At 33.2% G+C, this 17,550-nt stretch overlaps 3 protein-coding genes and 1 long non-coding RNA gene across 4 annotated transcripts; 1 reads left to right on the top strand and 3 right to left on the bottom strand.

The window, feature by feature from the left end:
- Positions 1-462: 462 nt before the first annotated feature.
- On the bottom strand, positions 463-1,851 carry LOC145051884 (GRAS family protein RAM1-like). The gene has a single exon (XM_078999720.1). The coding sequence runs from the start codon at positions 1,849-1,851 to the stop codon at positions 463-465; it is 1,389 nt and encodes a 462-aa protein (XP_078855846.1).
- Positions 1,852-3,127: 1,276 nt separating this feature from the next.
- LOC145067618 (GRAS family protein RAM1-like) lies at positions 3,128-4,635 on the bottom strand. The gene has a single exon (XM_079014719.1). The coding sequence runs from the start codon at positions 4,622-4,624 to the stop codon at positions 3,233-3,235; it is 1,392 nt and encodes a 463-aa protein (XP_078870845.1). The 5' UTR covers positions 4,625-4,635; the 3' UTR covers positions 3,128-3,232.
- Positions 4,636-8,235: 3,600 nt separating this feature from the next.
- Positions 8,236-14,091, bottom strand: LOC145056232 (uncharacterized). The gene is made up of 14 exons (XM_079004190.1): positions 13,829-14,091; positions 13,642-13,731; positions 13,080-13,141; positions 11,716-11,816; positions 11,395-11,484; positions 11,068-11,190; positions 10,507-10,584; positions 10,234-10,319; positions 10,054-10,102; positions 9,543-9,599; positions 9,334-9,464; positions 9,171-9,254; positions 9,002-9,071; positions 8,236-8,819 (listed from the first exon to the last, which is right to left on the bottom strand). Exons 1-14 carry the CDS (start codon positions 14,089-14,091, stop codon positions 8,391-8,393), a joined length of 1,713 nt encoding a protein of 570 aa, XP_078860316.1. The 3' UTR covers positions 8,236-8,390.
- Positions 14,092-14,620: 529 nt separating this feature from the next.
- Positions 14,621-15,270, top strand: LOC145056391 (uncharacterized). Its single transcript, XR_013685811.1, has 3 exons — positions 14,621-14,749; positions 14,916-15,078; positions 15,166-15,270. It is a non-coding gene; the product is annotated as an uncharacterized LOC145056391 (long non-coding RNA).
- The last annotated feature ends 2,280 nt before the right edge of the window (positions 15,271-17,550 follow it).

Here is a 17,550-nt window from a genome sequence, read left to right on the forward strand (position 1 = left end):
ACGTTTTGTATCCTTATTTATCATTCTTACAAGTAAGTCTACGAGCACGAGAACCTACTAACATGCTATTGATCTTATTGTTGCTTTTACAATGGTTCTTGAAATGTTAATATTTTAAAATAACAACTTACTTTTTTTATTTGTTATGTCTAGATAACTATGTTCTTTCAATTTGTTGCAACACCACAAGGTAGGTATGTGACTATTTTTTTTAGAGTTATGCTTTGAACGATAAGACAAAATAAAAATATAATGCAATGTGAAGATATAAACCATAATTGCATTCAATAGAACTAATCGTAAATAATGGGTCAAAATTAAAAATCCGTTTTGAAGGAATAATAAGATCCTTGCCAATGTGCCGTCGAAAACGGAGATTATTCATAGATAGTATCTATTAATTTACAAAATTGTGATACTAATTTTTACCAAAAGAACAACTCCATCATGAGTCATGGTTTGTCATCTTCTTTCTGCTGCACATTGCCATACAGATACTGTGATTAGACATTTGTCTTGCCAAGCCAAAGAAAGTGCATTGCCTTCTTCTCTTTCAAATGATGTAAACCCTCCATTTTCCCCACCAAATTGAATAGGACAGTAATGACAATTGGTTTTCAACAGAAGCTTTGCTTGAATTAAAGCCCTTGAACTGAGATTCCTTCCTAAAAATCCATGACTTTCCATTCTCCTTTTCCATGTTTCCATCCTCTCATATTTTGGTGACTTTGCCTCGTCATCGAAGTCAATTAGCCGCTTGATCTCTTTACCAAGATGGTTCTTTTCAATCTGTAGCCTCTGAAGACTATTGAGAGGAAGGAAGTCGTCTAGTGAGTCAAACATGGCTGCGTAGTAATGCAAGAACTCCATGAATCTAGATAGGAAGGTTCTTGGGTTGCGATCACCCTCTTGTTCAACCAAAACGACGAGTGAAGGGTTTAGAATGTTTATTGATTTTAACGTTTGGGATATGTGTGAGAAATTGCACATGGAATTTAGATAAAACACCGAGTTTACGACAAGCGTCTCGCTCTTCCTCTTCCTTATTGATTTCAGTCCAGAAGAATTTGATCTCAGTATACCTTGGAACTCAAAAATGAGGTTCCTGAAGGTTTTGGCAAAGCCGACTAGCCTTCTCTCTGTCTCTTCGAGTTCCTCCAAGCTTCTTCCAAATGCTGTTATTCGAAGAGACACATGGTTTCCAGTTGTGGCCTTGTCTGAAAGCGACTGCATTAATGATGACCACTGGAAACCATAGGCTACATCAAGGTCGACCACATGCAAGGCTCGTTTGTTTTGAATATCTTCCTTTTCAAATGCATCCATGATTGCTTGGTTTGCTGTGAAGTGAGCAAACTGGTAATATGGGGATACTTTGTAAAGTTCCATGTATGCCAAGAATTCGTCTTCGGGTGTTGGTTCCTTCATTATCATTGCATGAAAAGGTGATCGACGTGTCAGAAGCTTTGCCACCAATCCGTCGGCAAAATAAGCTGCCACCCTTTGCACAGAGTCGCCATTCAAAGATATATTTTGATACAATTTCCTGAGATTCTCAATAGCTAAGTCAAGTTTATTCTCATCAAGGGAGGTAGCGGCTGTTAGCAATAAATGGATCAAATGAAGCCCTTCTCCATCTGCACCAATGTTCCCTTTTCCCGTCTTTTTTTCTTTTAACATGATTTCCCTAATTTCCAGAAGACTAAATATCTTTCCTTCTGAGACTCCATTCGTATCCAAAGACAAAAATCTATCTCTCCTCTTTCTTTTCATCTTTCTTTCACGACCAGAATCAATCACAATTGCAAGCCCAAGACTCAAAAGTTGCTCGTGATCTTGTAGCCCTTCCATCTATCTGTAAGTTTTGATTGAAAGGAAGAAATTGAAGTGAATAATAGAGGTTGTGATTATGGTTTATAAAGCCAAAGAGTTGCTGTTCAAAAAAATAAGGAATAGAATAATCCATGGGAAGTTACAATGCAAATAGGATCTTATGAGTTATGACCATGGAAATAAGTTAGAAATTTTGAACCTAATATTAGTTTAAGTCATACAATAGAAAAGCTAGATGCGATGCTTCGGGTTTTCCAATTAAAGGATTTTAAGATGCTAAATTGGAGTTAGAGGAATCAAATAGGCCAACCTCACCATGGATTTGTCTATTCTAAGTATCGAATGGCATCTGACTCTACCCTTATTTCTTTCTTTCCCATACATAAGTTTCTACGAACATCTCCAACTCTCTATTTTGTTACAAAAAGATTCTTGTTACAAAAGGAAATCATCATTTCCATTAAAGTATTTATTATTATTATTATTATTACTACTACTTATTAATTATTATTATTATTATTATTATTATTATTATTATTATTATTAAATTTTTAGGAACAACACATTAGAGCATCCATTACACCATCCATACCGATACAATATTATAAATATCGAGTATCGATCATCTTTTACAATGATACTCACATAATCATATTCATCATTGTAAAAACAATATTCTTTTAGAAATAATTCTACTTAATTAGACATTATCCAATACTTAAATACCAATTATAGTTTAAAATTATATATACAAATACAATAAAAAGATGATAATAAATATTAAATTCAATATAAATATATCAATATAGAATAAAAGATACATTGTAAAAGATCGGAGATGGTTTAAGTTTTTTAAAATGGTGAATGATTGGTGACGGTTTAAGTTGGATTGACTATATTTGACGCTAGATAGTAACTTATAAATAAAATTAGTGGTTAGCTTATAAATTAGCTTATTAATAAGCTATTTCAAACTAGGTTATCAAAAGTTAGTTTATAAGTTACAATAAACATTTTTTTTGGTAGTTTTACCTTATGTTTAATTACAATAAACTAATTTATTTTTTCAAAACAGGACATAAAATGTTTGTGTTTGATAAAGTTAATGGAAAACTAACGGGACAAAAAAAAAAAAAAAAAAAAAAAAAAAAACTACTCCATAAGATCGATGGCATTCTATACCGCAACTAATCACAAATGTTGCGCCAAAAAATTTTGTTTTGATGGAAGCATATAAGATTATTGCCATCAAAATGATAAAAATTAAGATATTTTTTATAATCAACGTGGTGTCGAAAACGTATATTACATACTCACTCCACACATGTTATTATAGATAATTTACAAAACTATAGGCTACTAATTATACCAAAAGTACTCTGTGTTGAGTCATGGTTCGTCATCTTCCTCGTGCACATTGCCATGCAGATGCTGTGATCAAACATTTGTCTTGCCAAGCCAGAGAAATGGCATTGCCTTCTTCTCTTTCAAACGAAGTAAACCCTCCATTTTCCCCACCAAATTGAATGGGACAGTAATGGCTATTGATTTTCAACAGGAGCTTTGCTTGAATTATCGACTTGGAACTTAGACGCCTTCCTGAAAATCCATGACTTTCCATCCTTCCTTTCCAGGTTTCCATCCTCTCGTACTTTGGCGAATTTTCCTCGTCCTTATCGAAATCCATTAGCCGTTTGATCTCTTTGCCGAGATGGTTCTTTTCGATCTGAAGCCTTTGGAGACTATCCAGAGGAAGGAAATCATCCAGTGAGTCGAACATGGCTGCGTAGTAATGCAAGAACTCCATGAATCTTGATAGGAAGGTTCTTGGGCTTCGGCCGCCTTCTTGCTCGACCATAATAACTAGGGAAGGGTTTAGATTGTGTATCGATTTTAACGTTTCTGAGATGTGTGTGAAGTTGCACAAGGAATTTAAATAGAAGACTGAGTTTACAACCACCGTTTCGTTCTTCCTCTTCGTTATTGATTTCAGCCCAGAATTTGATCTCAGCATACCATGGAACTCAAAGATTAGATTCCTGAAGGTTTTGGCAAAGCCGACTAGTCTTGCCTCTGTCTCTTCGAGTTCCTCCAAGCTTTTTCCAAACCCTGTTATTCGAAGAGACACGCGGTTTCCAGAAGTGGCCTTGTCTGACAATGATTGCATTAATGATGGCCACTGGAAACCATACGCCACATCGAGGTCGACAACATGCAATGATCGGTTGTTATTTTTTTCTTCCCTTTCGAATGATTCCATGATCGACTGGTTTGCGGTGAAATGAGCAAACTGGTAATACGGGGATACTTTGTAGAGTTCCATGTATGCCAAGAACTCATCTTCGGGTGCTGGTTCCTTCATTATCATTGAGTGAAAAGGTGATCGGCGTGTGAGAAGCCTTGCCACCAATCCATCTGCAAAATAAGCCGCCACCCTTTGCACTGAGTCGCCTATCAGTGATACGTTTTGATACAATTCACTCAGATTATCGACAGCGGAATCAAGGTTATTCTCGTCAAGGGAGGTAGCGGCAACGAGCAATAAGTGGATCAAACGGAGTCCTTTTCCATCTTCGCCCGTGCTTATTTCTGGTGTCTTGTTTTCTTTCTTTAACATGATTTCCCTCATTTCCAAAAGACTATAGATATTTCCTTCAGAAACTCCATTCGTATCCAAAGGTTTAAATTCTTCTCTTCTCTTTCTTTTCACCTTTCTTTCACGACCACTACCAGAATCGATCACGATTGCAAGCCCAAGACGCAACAACTGCTCATCTTGTACGCCTTCCATATATCTATACAAGTTGTGAACTTCTGATGATCAGTAGGAAGAGATTGAAGTGAATGAGGGAGTTTATGAATCGCCGTTTGTTTATATAGCCAAATAAGGAAAAGAATCATGGGAAGTTACGAACAAAAAGGATCTTATGACCATGGGAATAAGTTAGAATTGTTGAACCTAACATTAATAAATTCATGCCTTTGAAAAGCTAGCTGTGATGCTTCGGGTATTTCAAGAAAGGATCTTTTGATGCCAAATTAAGGTAAGAGGAATCATATAGACCAACCTCAAGATGGATTTGTCTTATCCAAGTATAAGATGCCATCACACTCTACCCTTGTATCTTTCTTTTTCTCCCATAAATTTCTCCGAGCATCTCTATTGCAATTTTATTTTTATTTTATTATTGTTGGCAAGTTTTATTTTTTTAAACAACTAATTAGATATTATTATAAATAAATCAAACACACAATTAAATACAAAAATTTAGAGCTTAATTACTTAAGGATTTTTAAGCCACTTAGTTATCCTACTATACTAACTTTAAACTTAGAGCATGGGCTAGAATTCCGGCCAAGAAAACGAAAACACAACTATATAATCAAATGTTGACTCTTTCATAATCGTCCCGTATCTATAAACAAAATATTGTTGACAAATAGAGAATCCGGTTTTACCTAATGATGCTTCTTGTATATATATAACTTCGCCAACTTCTTTTGGTCATGGGCGACGACAAATTGCCTTTGATTAAAAGAATAATATTGCATGCCTGCCCCAAAAGTTGGTGATGTTCTAACAAGAATATAATTTGTCGCTAGTGAAGAAATGAAGCACCATAATATCCTTATGTTATATATGACTCAACTTTAAATGGAATTAAAGCATCTGTCATTCGACCTCATCTAAGTTATCCAAAAAATTCCGTATATTCCTTTAGCAACATTAATTTTTTCCATAAAACTAGATTCCATGTTTTTGCATCTTACGCTTGTACTTCATAAAAGTTAGGGTTATTATATATTGTTTCATATTTTTAGCTGCTGCAACGACTGTTTATCCCCATCCCAGCAGTCCCTTTTTCCTAAAACCGAAACCTTAAATCCATACCAGTACTGTCAATTACTTAGAACACGCTCAACAATTACTGTGTACTCATTGTCTCTTAATTTTGAGCAGCCATGCATGATGCCTAGCGAGGGAAAGGTGGAACACAAGTGCAAATTAATAAGAGAGCATAAATTAAAATATCATCGATCGAGGATACGAATACACGAAGTTTTTTTTATTCATAAATGATGTGGGGACATAAATATGTATATTATTGGTATATATAAAAAAATTTGGTTTATTCATATCTGAAAAAATGAGAACCGGAACCGGAACCGCTTACGGCGGTTCCAAAACTTTAGGAACCGGAACCGGAACCGCTCCGGTTTTGGAACCGACGGTTCCGAGACGGTTCTGGTTTCTAAACGGGTACCGTGTTCTGCTGCTCACCCCTAATAGATTGTGATGGATTGTCACATTATCATTCTATATTCCATATAAATCTATTAAATTTTTTTTCTATAATGCATTGAACTTTATAACATAGCATGATATCTTACATTGGTAGAGTTTCATCCATTGAATAATAACCAGATTTGCCATCTCCTCATTCGTTCTTCAATTAAACTTACAATTTGTGGATTTGATCATTTTTTCCTTCTTTCTCCTCATACTTCCTCCCTTACCCTATTGACCAAATTCTATCTTTCCTCTCCCTCACGTTAGCGATGACTTTGTCTCTCCATCTCACGTGTTCTCTCTGATTACCATGACAAAAGCAGACACCTCAACCTAACAAATTTTTTAGCATCACCAACATCAAATCAAGATAATGAGAGTGATAGCACTCAACATGTAAATGATTATATGTTTGTATGTTACTCAGGCCCCTTGTTTGTAGCCTAGCCTAGTCGGTTCGTTGGCCTTGTATTATGTATTGCATTGTATTATTGTGTTTGGAGATAAAGAATAATAGAACTCAACATGTAAATCTCAACATAGCAAATAATGAATAAAATAAATATATAACATCTTATATAAGATAATGCAAATATTGAGTTTTGGGTCACTACACCAATCATACTTTAGATGGGTTTTGGATAACTTTGTTGAATCATTTGATTGGAGATCATTTGTTAAAGCCATTGTTACTTGTTAATAGTTGTTAATATCGGTGATCACTTAGTATGAAACTTTTCAAAATGGAATTGATCTCAATTCAAATCTCTCATGCTTCAACTGTGAGGTGACATGTAAAAAGATGAAACTAATTTGTTTTATATGTCAGGCATTGATGGATCAAAAGGTTTGTATTTCATCACTTCAACTTTCTAAGAAAAAGGAAAACGATTTAGCATAACAATTATATTTGATAATTATAAGCAATATTTATTTAATTATGCAAAATTATAGGACTTAGATCACCCAGCAAGATAATGAGGATCGAATCCGTTGCTAATTAACCATGTATTCATTTATCAAGAATATTGTTTGATACCAACACACGTTTGTTTTTTTCTAAATCATATAGATCCACATCTATAAAAGGTTGATATTCAGTTCTTTCTTAGTAACTATTTGTCTCTTTGTCAATGGTGTTTCAACAACATTTAAGATTAAATAATAGCTTCATTCACCAACGAAAGGATTGCATCAACTTGAAAATGGATATGTGTCATTGTTATCACTTTGAGGATATACAACTCGATTATTGAAATAAACAGTATTATCATGATCATCACTTGCCACAAAACATGTTATTATCGGCATTAAAAAATGATAGTATATTTATTTATCTCGATGCTCTAAGTAGATGCTCCAAAATTGGTTTTGTCCGCCTTATTTTGAGTTTATTAGTTACTTTAGGTAGTAGCTCGATATCATTAAAGGATTCTATTTATTGTTGACAAATAACATTGAGAATCAGTTAGTGTCTAAGATGCTCCTTGTATATATATAACTTGGCCAACCTCTTTTGGTCACGCATGATGCATGCCTTGGATCATAACAATTTGCCTTGAGTACGTGGAAGAATCTGCATGCTTGCCTGCCTCAAAAAGTTGGTGAAATTGTAACAAGAATATATATATTATAATATGTCAATATATAGTGAAGAAATTAATGATACACCTTATTTCTTATCTTATGAGTCAACTTCAAATGGAAAACATCTATTCATCGATCTCATCTAAGGTATCCAAGAAACTCCATATATATCCCTTTGAGCAACATCGATTTCATCCAAGTATAAAGAAGGAACCATCGAAAATATATACCTCCATTAAGTGTCAGTGTCATCAAGCGTTACAAATTGCATTTCCACAATGTGTGTGTGTGTGTGTATATATATATATATATATATATATATATATATATATATATATATATATATATATATATATATATATATATATATATATATATAAGCATGAGAAAAATAAAAATTAAGAATTTAAAATTTTTGGTTTATACGGGTCTCATAATTTTTTGGAAAATCACTACCCAAAATCCGTTTCCAAAACTGCGGATATCCAAGTTTTAGATGGCTAAATTTTCCATGATATCCAAAATTTCATAATTTTTGGGATCATATTTCTGTATTCTCATATCGAATTAGCTAAGACTGGCTATTATTACAAATGTATTTATAGAACTCAAGATGATCCCCCTTCCTGGGCTACAAGTTGTACACATTTATTTTAAAATATTACACAATAAATACTACTTAATTAAGTGATTTTGGCTGCTTGAATTTCTTTCTAAAGAGGAGCATGTAAAGAGCAGCAGTAGCACCCATCAATGGCAATGTTGATATGACAGCAATGTATGTAAGCATCCATGTTGATCTTCTGTTTTGTTGGAACAGCTGCTCCAACCATTTTTTGATGCTATTCAAATCAACTGCTTTGACCGATGTTTGACCACTTGAAGAAGATACCACATTTTTTGCATCTGGTACAACAAGTACATCAGCAGCAGCAGCAGCAGCACTTTGATCGTTGACTTTCTGTCTCTCAAATTGATCTTCTTCATTTAGTTTAACATTATCAGTGGGTGATGATGGATCATTGGTGATTGCAGCAACCATTCCATTTGAAACATTCACATATGGGCCTTGATCCACATAGGATTCTGGTCCAATATGTGGAGGATTCTGTCACAGAATATATATATATATATATATATATATATATATATATATATATATATATATATATATATATATATATATATATATATATATATAATATATTACACATTTTTACACTATATAAATCGCAATAACATATAATTACCACTAAAGAGGAGTATCTAGTTTTATTATAAATTTTTTACCTTCTTTTGGGCATGCATGAAGGGGCTGCAGTGAAGAACACCAAGGAATTCATTTGTAGCTCTCACCCACCTTATGGAAATCAAAGCAACAAGAAAAACAAATTAACATTGTAAATTAAATAAGGTCAAGATTTGAGAATGAAACTTGAAATAAGAATTAAGAGAATACCATAAAGTAGATGCAGTAAGACCCTCAAAGAAGGCAAGATGTCCTCCATGACGTGTTACAGCCAGCACAATGTTTTTATTTGCTCTAATAAACATACATAAATTAAAGATGATGATGAGATGAGACCAAAGAGGATGAAATGAGGGAGCACAGTAGAGCATACCTGCACTCATCCCATGGGATTGCCTCCCAGGTACAGACTGGATCATCTAAAGTACTTATACATAGTAACGGAATTGCAACTTTTGTCACATATTGTGCACTGCTGCAATGCCTATAGTATGTATCCACACTCTTCAACAAATAAATAAATAAATAATCAAATTAACAAGTTATGCAAGAAGGAATATTAAAAGGGTTAAATAGGTTTACCTCAAACTTGCCAACTAGACGAGTAGCATAATTGTCAAAATCCCGTATACGACGTGACTAGAAAAAAGAGAAAATAATCACTTTATGTTAAATACTCTGTTAATATTCCAAAAAGTTAAAAAAAAATATACGGTGGTTAGCTAACTGAAAAGATAAAATTAAGAAATAACAATGATTTACTGCAATCAGAAACGAATAATATGAGAACATAAACACAGGGAATCAGGAAAGAAATGGTTCACTCCACTGGAAGAAACAAAGTTGTTTGTTTTGTCAGATGTGGAAGGAATTTGATTCCTTATGTTGTTTTTAATGCCACAAATCATTTTTGAAGTTCCACAATATCAATTAATATAAAACTTTATTTTCTAAAAATAAGTAGAATGTATATTTTTTGATATAATCGTACTTGGGTTTTAATGAGCTTTTATTATGTTTAAGTTTTTAGTTTTGTAAATGAAAATTTCATTAATCAGATTAAAATTTTAAACTACACATTTTATTCACATACCTTTAGAATACCATCCCAATCTGCAAGGCGATGGAAAAGAGTTTCATGTCTGCAATCAGAAACTAAAATTAACAATGAAAGCTTTTTCATCAAAATAAAATAAAATAAAATAAAATGCCAAAACAGTGTGTAGTAGAGTGTCTGTTGTGTTTAAGTGAGGAAATGAGTATTACTACATACAGTTTTGCATACTGTTGAAGACCAACAGTAAGAGCCCTATCATAGAATTTTTGAACAGTCCTGCGACCTATAAATCTAGACCCAATCTGCCAGCCAACAGATAGATATATACAAATAAAGAATTGCTGTCAAAAAGTGATACATATGAACAAAAAGGCTCATATACATTTCTAAGGGTTAAATGCAAGAAACAGTGACATATGTATATTGATTTGCAATGTTTGAAATACAATTTATGATGAATCTCGAAAAATAATAGAGCACATCACTAACCAAAAGGTCCCAAGGAGAGCAGATAGCAACTGCACCAGCTATAGGAACATCCTCCCCATCTTCTCCAAGATACTTCACCTGATACACAATCAACTAACTCATCATATATAAACAGACTTTTAGTCAATCAAGACCAAAAAAAAAACCCATCTATATATATATATATATATATATATATATATATATATATATATATATATATATATATATATATATATGCATCAGCAACCCAATCTTTAGTCTAGATGATGTGTACACCAGTAGACTTCTTATTGCAACTATCACATAAAATGAAAACTCACCCTAACAAGTAACAAAGTCCTCTAACATGTTCTAGTCATTAGTTAGATACTTGCTTATAGTTATTCATATTTCAATATATAAGGTACCATTGTAAATTAATTTTGAGTTATCTTTCAACAACAAAACAAACTTGAAGCATGGACTTAAGAAATGAAAAAATAGGGAATAGTTCTGTTGCATAGCTTGTAACATAGGGCATAAAAATAATGATTAGGAAAGAAAATATAAAATATAAAAATAATGCAAGAATAAAGGTACCAGAATATTGGCACCAATGCTAGTTCCAACAAGAAAAAGAGGTGCATTGGGATATTCACGATGAAGATCGTTGATGACATCCCGTGTGTCTTTTGTCCACCCCGCATTATAGAAGCAATCAGACTGCAAACAAAAAATGATACCAACTTAATGATCTCAAAGCATTTGATAAAGTAACATTTAAAAATATATATATATATATATATATATATATATATATATATATATATATCTTCTTTTGGTATAATGATCAATCAATCTATGTATGTATAGGTTGTAGAATGAATTTAGTTAAGAGTTGTATTTCAGTTTAATTAATCTACTGACCGTAACAGAAACTCCTCCAAGTCCACGGTGATTGCAAATAACAACATCCCACCCTCGTTCGGCAGTAGAGTAAGCAAGATGCTTGATGTACTACAATCAATTCATATTCTCAATATTCTCAATATTTTCAAAATGAAAGTAGGGTGTTATAATAAACAAGATCAATGAAAGTTTGTTGTTATTTCTTGCATTTAACCCTTGAAACTAACATTAGAACAACAATGGACTGTCCAAATGGCATTTGCACTAAAAGAAATGCCCAAAAGAAACAAAGCAGCAGATTCAGCAATAATTAAGCCATGAACATGAGTTTGAACTTACAGCTGCAGAGGAATCACTAGTTAATCCAGGAATTACAATTAAGATGGGAGTTTTATCATGCCTCAAAGCAGCATTGTCTTCACATGTTGAACCTCCTAAAACTGTAAAATTATACAAAATTCAGATCACAATAAATAAAAATCTTGCATGCATGTTTTACAATTCCATTTACAAGCTTCTCATCATGGAATACATTTTTTTTAGAATCAAGACTGATGATAATTTCTCCTAGAAAGATTCTAAAGGTATAAATGCATCAAACAATTATTACATTATATTTTTTGTTGTCTTGCTTATTATAGCACTGAAAATTGTTTTGTATTTGGATGACATTGCTTTAACTGGGTAGATGTTTTTATAGAACAAGGTTGTAATAGAAAGAAATGAAAATAGGTTGCTATAATATCAATCAAAATACATTGATATTTCTTGCATTTAACCCAATTTTAAATAGCAAACACCATACCAAGCATCATAATCTATAAGTTCACACAACTACTTAGCAAACACCATACCAGGTCTACTGGAAGCAAGATTTATTCTACAACTAAACAACTATTACATTGATAGAGAACGTGTCAAATATTAACAAAGGGCAAAAATGGAGGGACCTGGTTGTAATTTTTATTACTTTATGTTTTACACCTCACTCTAGAATAATCCTTTGGAAGGTTAAATAGCATGAGTCATAGCAGTACTGGGAGGGATTGAGTATTTTGCATTTGTATTTTGAGTCTTCGGCATTAGCTTGGGCAGGAGGTCATCTCTTTGAGATCCTCTCTGATTTAGGTCAGGAAGAACAATCATTTGATTAACTTCTCTGAATTGTTATTCTCTTATTTCCACGTGAAGTTCATAGTAATCAAGCATTCAATTTCTATTCTTCATTATTATGCTATCGATTCCTATCATACATCCTAGTAAAACAGTAATAATAAACTTGTCAAAGATATTAGCAATGATTTCAGCAAGAATTCAAATCTGCAGATTATATGTTTTTATCATCAATATTTATGAATATTTTGTTTCCCTAGATTAGGTCATAGAAGCTGAACTTCAGGCTAAAAAACCTGTATTTTAGAGCTACTAATTAGCTTGTCTATTTAGTATTATAACGAGATAAAAGTTAGTGACAACATACAGGCACTTTAAGCATATGTGATCATGAATTATAATTTACATATTTGAAAATGCACTTCTTAAGTTACCCCTAGCTTATAGGTTTTTTTGCATGGTCTATAAGTCGCATCATACTAAATCACAAGATAATATTAACATCTTGGCATGTATTATTGTTAACTGATAAATGACATGGATATTTTCTGATCAGGTGCAGAAGAAATGTTATAAAATGTATGTGTTACCATCTGAACTCTTTAGCCAATCCAGAGCAAAAGTTCCCCCATCAGATGCATGAAATAATTTTCTGAAAGAGTAGAAAAACATTATAAGAATAACCAAAATATAAAAAAAACTGAATTCTGTTCCAAAACACCTAGAATCCATTTTTCAAAGTACAACGCTGTAGTAGGATGTGATAATAATAAGCAAATAGATGAAAGTGAATTGCTATTTATTGCATTTAACACTTTGGTAATTGGTAGCAATCATGCAAGTAGCCTAAAATTCTGTCACTAAATATTACGTATGATAAGCTTGTTGATATAATAAAACAAGTAACTTCAATCACTACTATCATATGTTAACAACTACTAGATAATATACCCACATTTAGGAATTCAAGGCTTAGCTCCACTCTATTATATCACTTAGTTTTATTTTATCAAACTTAACTTTGTTTCAAGAAGTTCATAGGGTTAAAATGGTAAATTAATGTTAGGTGTGTCATATCAAAAAGTACTTTTCACTAAGCATCTTTTTCATTCAGTTAGTTATATCTGGCAAAACCAGACCAAGAAGACATACCTTCTATAATTTACTGCAGGAGGTCTTCCATGGAAATGCAGAAATGTTGTTTGAACATGAGGACTTGAGAGCCAAGGTGTAACCAAGTACCTTAGTAATGAAGCAATCAGCACAAAACAACATAAGTCCTTCAGACCTTCACATATATAAGATTAAGAATCGAAAAAATATAAATAAAAAATTGAACCTGCCATGAAGAAGGCGACACTTTGAAGCGACGCCGTGGTAAATCTCAGAGGCCGAATTGTATGTTAGAGACACCGGAGAACCTTGGAACAGAGTGAGAACATCATGAAAGAAATGAAACTCTAAGAAATTGTAGATGAAAATTATGAGGAAACACACAAAAGCTATTTCATAATGGATTATTGGTATCAATGTGAAGCCCTGAAGGATGAGCTTGAAGGCCTGGGCCGATGCTGCGATTGATTCAGAGAAAGTATCCGCCATACTGATTGGATTAGAAATTCAGAATGGAATCCAAGGAGAGAGTGAAGGATGAATCAATCACCCATTCAGGGAAGAGAAAGGAGTATTTGTGATCTACTTCGCCGACTGTGAATCAAGATTGGTGTAGTAGTTCAGCCGACTATGAGAGTTTGTTTGACTTTAGTGGGGCCTTCTGTCACTCTAATTGGAAGCCTTGAAAGCTTTAGGCCACGTCGATGGGCAGCTTTTCTCGCCCAATCGGAATCCCGCCGCCGCCCATAGCCACTAATGCTTATCTCATGCGACGTCTCCTGCCTGCTTGCATCCGGTCATTCTTGCCTCAGGCTGACGCAAGAGACTTCATGGTGGGTTTTGCTCCTAAGTCCTACCCTTGCCAGTTGCCATGATTGGCGTCTTCTTTCTCGCCGCCCATGCCCGTCCATCATCTTCCGCCTGCTTACATCTTTCCGGGCAGCTGACGTCGCCGCCGATGTCCTTCCTCACGCTGTCGTCATCCGACATCGAGTTTCCTGTTCTCTCATCATACGTCGCCGCCGATGAGTAAGGCACAGAATCCACCGCTTCTCTCCCCATCTGCAAGAACTTGAGAGAAAACACGGACTTCTGGCGTGAAATTAGGCCATTCTCTACTGTCTGTTGTGCTTCTTCAAACAAACAGGTGCACCTCTCAATTCGTTTTAATAAAGAAAACTAGTTTAGTGTACTTCCATTTTCAGTTTTTTCTTCTTGCTTTTCACAAATTCATACAAACAATGAAATTAGCACAACATCCGAATTTTTCATATTTCACAATTGATGAGTCTAATAAAGATGTTTATTGATAGGATTTATCTGTTGAGGAATGTATATGATCATATGATCTTGGATGGAGTGAAACCAGAGAAAGATACATTTAGCATGCTGATTGGTGATAGCATGAAAGGTGTTTGTCTGCACATTTGTTTCTTCTTACATGTCCAGATGAAATCCACGGTTTTGATTCCTCATGTAGGTGTTCCATATGGTACCTTGAAATTTATTCTTGTGTGTTTTATGTGATGTCGTAGCTCTTTTGGTTTACTCTGGTTTTTGCAGATTTTGACTCCACATTTGTTGTCAACTGCTACAAATGTAACCGAAAATATGATGTGTTTGACCTCAAAGAACACATTAAGTAAAAAGGATTTGGCTAATTAACAAGGGGATTTTTATGTTGAGCTTTGGAAATCTTGTAAAGATGCTTGTTGAAGATTGTAGCCACATACAAGGTTTGTTAATTGACATTTGGCAAATTGGTTGTTGTTGTTTATACAAAATAGAAACAATTCTAATTTTATAATGGTTAATAATTAAATCATGAATTATAAAAATCTTTTTTTAGTAACTAATCTATAAATTTAAATATAAAATATTAATTTCTGGATATAAACTATAAAAAATTATATTAATCAAATAGCCTTTTGGTTTTTTCTAATTAATCAAAATAATAAAAATTTAATCAAAACTAAACCAAATAAGATATATTTATTCGGTTAACCAAACAAAATTAACCAAAAACCGAATAACCCGAACAAAATAAACCAAACATCATTTGGTTTTGTTCGGTTATTCGGTTTTGGTTTTTTATCACAACTCTAATATTAGAGTTTGAAAACTCAAAAAAAACGTTAAAGCTCCAAATCAAGTAATGAATAAATTTTTTTGATCTTACATTAATGATTAGATGAGAGAAACAAAGTTAGAAATTACTTCATATGCTCATAATAGATAAAAACTTCTAATTTAGAGAAATCCCCAAACCCTAGGTCGAGTTTAGATGAAGCAGAAGAAACGACTTTATAATATTGTGTCTCAAGAATGTGATTCTAGCTTCTAATATTAAACTAATCTTTAAATTCACCTCTAATTTTCCCCCTAACTCTAAAATCACCATCAAGATTTCCAATGTCTTCCCAAAACCATTCATAAGAGGGAAAGGGTAGAGTTAGGGCTTTGATTTTCAATCTTTTCTCTATTGATACTATCAAGTTTTAAGTTTCTTACTGGTATATTTAACCCAAAAGGTTATAATATTATTACAAGAAATATATGAGGAATTAGATTCTTAACATTATTGATCCTAACTAAGTGAAGACAAGGTCAAACCCAAGTTTCATCATATAGTTTTGTCTATCATGTTTTAAGTTTCTTACTCGTCTTTTTAACTAACTTTATTTAACCCAACTAAGTCAAGCAGTGACGGAACCATGGTCAAAATAAAGTGGTATCTAAAAACATCACGTAATACAAAATAAGAAAAAAATAAAAACCGCAATTTCATTAGACATAAAGTTCAACTTCAACGTTTTCGGTTGCGACGGCCAAAACCAAAGTTAGTTCTAATAATGTATAAACCAAAGAAAAAGAGAGGTGTTTTTCAGTTTCCACCAAACGCGAGAGATCCACAATTCCCTTCAAGTTGAAATTTTATTATCATGGAGCAAAAAGTGATAATAGATATCTTTAACATCCGTTTTGATTCCGATAAGTAATTTTTTTCAAAAGAAAATAATAATAATAATAATAATAATAATAATAATAATAATAATAATAATAATAATAACTACAACAAAAACAAAAACAATAAAAGCAATATCGATAGTAATAATAAAAATAAATCATTATTTTTTAAATAAACATAATATATATGTCAACGGTAACTTTCCAAAAACTATTTTAGTTAAAATAAGTGGAATGTAAGGTAGATTTAGGTTATATGCCAAACACGAGGGACCATTTGTGTCAAAAGCCGAAATATGGAGCTTGTTCTTTATTTATTGCAACATCGTAGTGTACGCTAAAGACCTTTTATCGATTCAGGCTAGCAGGAACGCAAATCTGGGAAAGCCTCTTAACCCTTACCCTTAGTAACCTTCCCTTAAACCATTTGAATCGCTTCTCCCTTCTCTTAGTTACCAAACCCGAGAGAAAAAGACTGAAAAATAAGTGAGGTCAGGTAGGGTTTTAGTGAGGAAAAAGACACTTCAAGCTCGATCACCGCAACTATACTATTGAAAATTTTTAAGGGGCATCCCGAGCTACCCGGAGCTCCAAGGTGGATCCGCCCCTGAAGTCAAGACAATGTTGAACCCAAGTTTCATCAAATTGACAGATTTAAGTCTCATCTATCAATAACTTTTCCGAAAAAATCATTTACCAATATTTCCAACGTAGAAGCTATAACTTAAACTATTACATATTAATTTATTACAAGTTAATCCTCAAACATAGTTTCACAACTTAAGTCCGAGTTATGCACAAGTTTCCCAAACTTGGTAAATAACATAAACTATTACATATTAATTTATTACAAGTTAATCCTCAAACATAGTTTCACAAGTTAAGTCCGAGTTATGCACACGTTTCCCAAACTTGGTAAATATAGTCCACTGATACTAAAATCTTGATTCAACCTAATTACGCTTTCTAACAACATCAAAA

The sequence above is a fragment of the Lactuca serriola genome, chromosome 1 (assembly GCF_051521515.1).
Source record: "Lactuca serriola cultivar US96UC23 chromosome 1, Lser_US96UC23_V15, whole genome shotgun sequence".
Lineage (NCBI taxonomy): Eukaryota > Viridiplantae > Streptophyta > Magnoliopsida > Asterales > Asteraceae > Lactuca > Lactuca serriola.

Bases quoted from the DNA above. Each gene is read 5' to 3' on its own strand.
- LOC145056232 (XM_079004190.1), bottom strand. From the start codon at position 14,091: ATGGCGGATACTTTCTCTGAATCAATCGCAGCATCGGCCCAGGCCTTC. The intron at 11,817-13,079 runs GTAACACATACA...ATAATTTTACAG, and splicing joins TTGGCTAAAGAGTTCAGATG to TTTTAGGAGGTTCAACATGT. The intron at 10,585-11,067 runs GTACCTTTATTC...ATTGTGTATCAG, and splicing joins GCATTGGTGCCAATATTCTG to GTGAAGTATCTTGGAGAAGA.
- LOC145067618 (XM_079014719.1), bottom strand. From the start codon at position 4,624: ATGGAAGGCGTACAAGATGAGCAGTTGTTGCGTCTTGGGCTTGCAATC.
- LOC145051884 (XM_078999720.1), bottom strand. From the start codon at position 1,851: ATGGAAGGGCTACAAGATCACGAGCAACTTTTGAGTCTTGGGCTTGCA.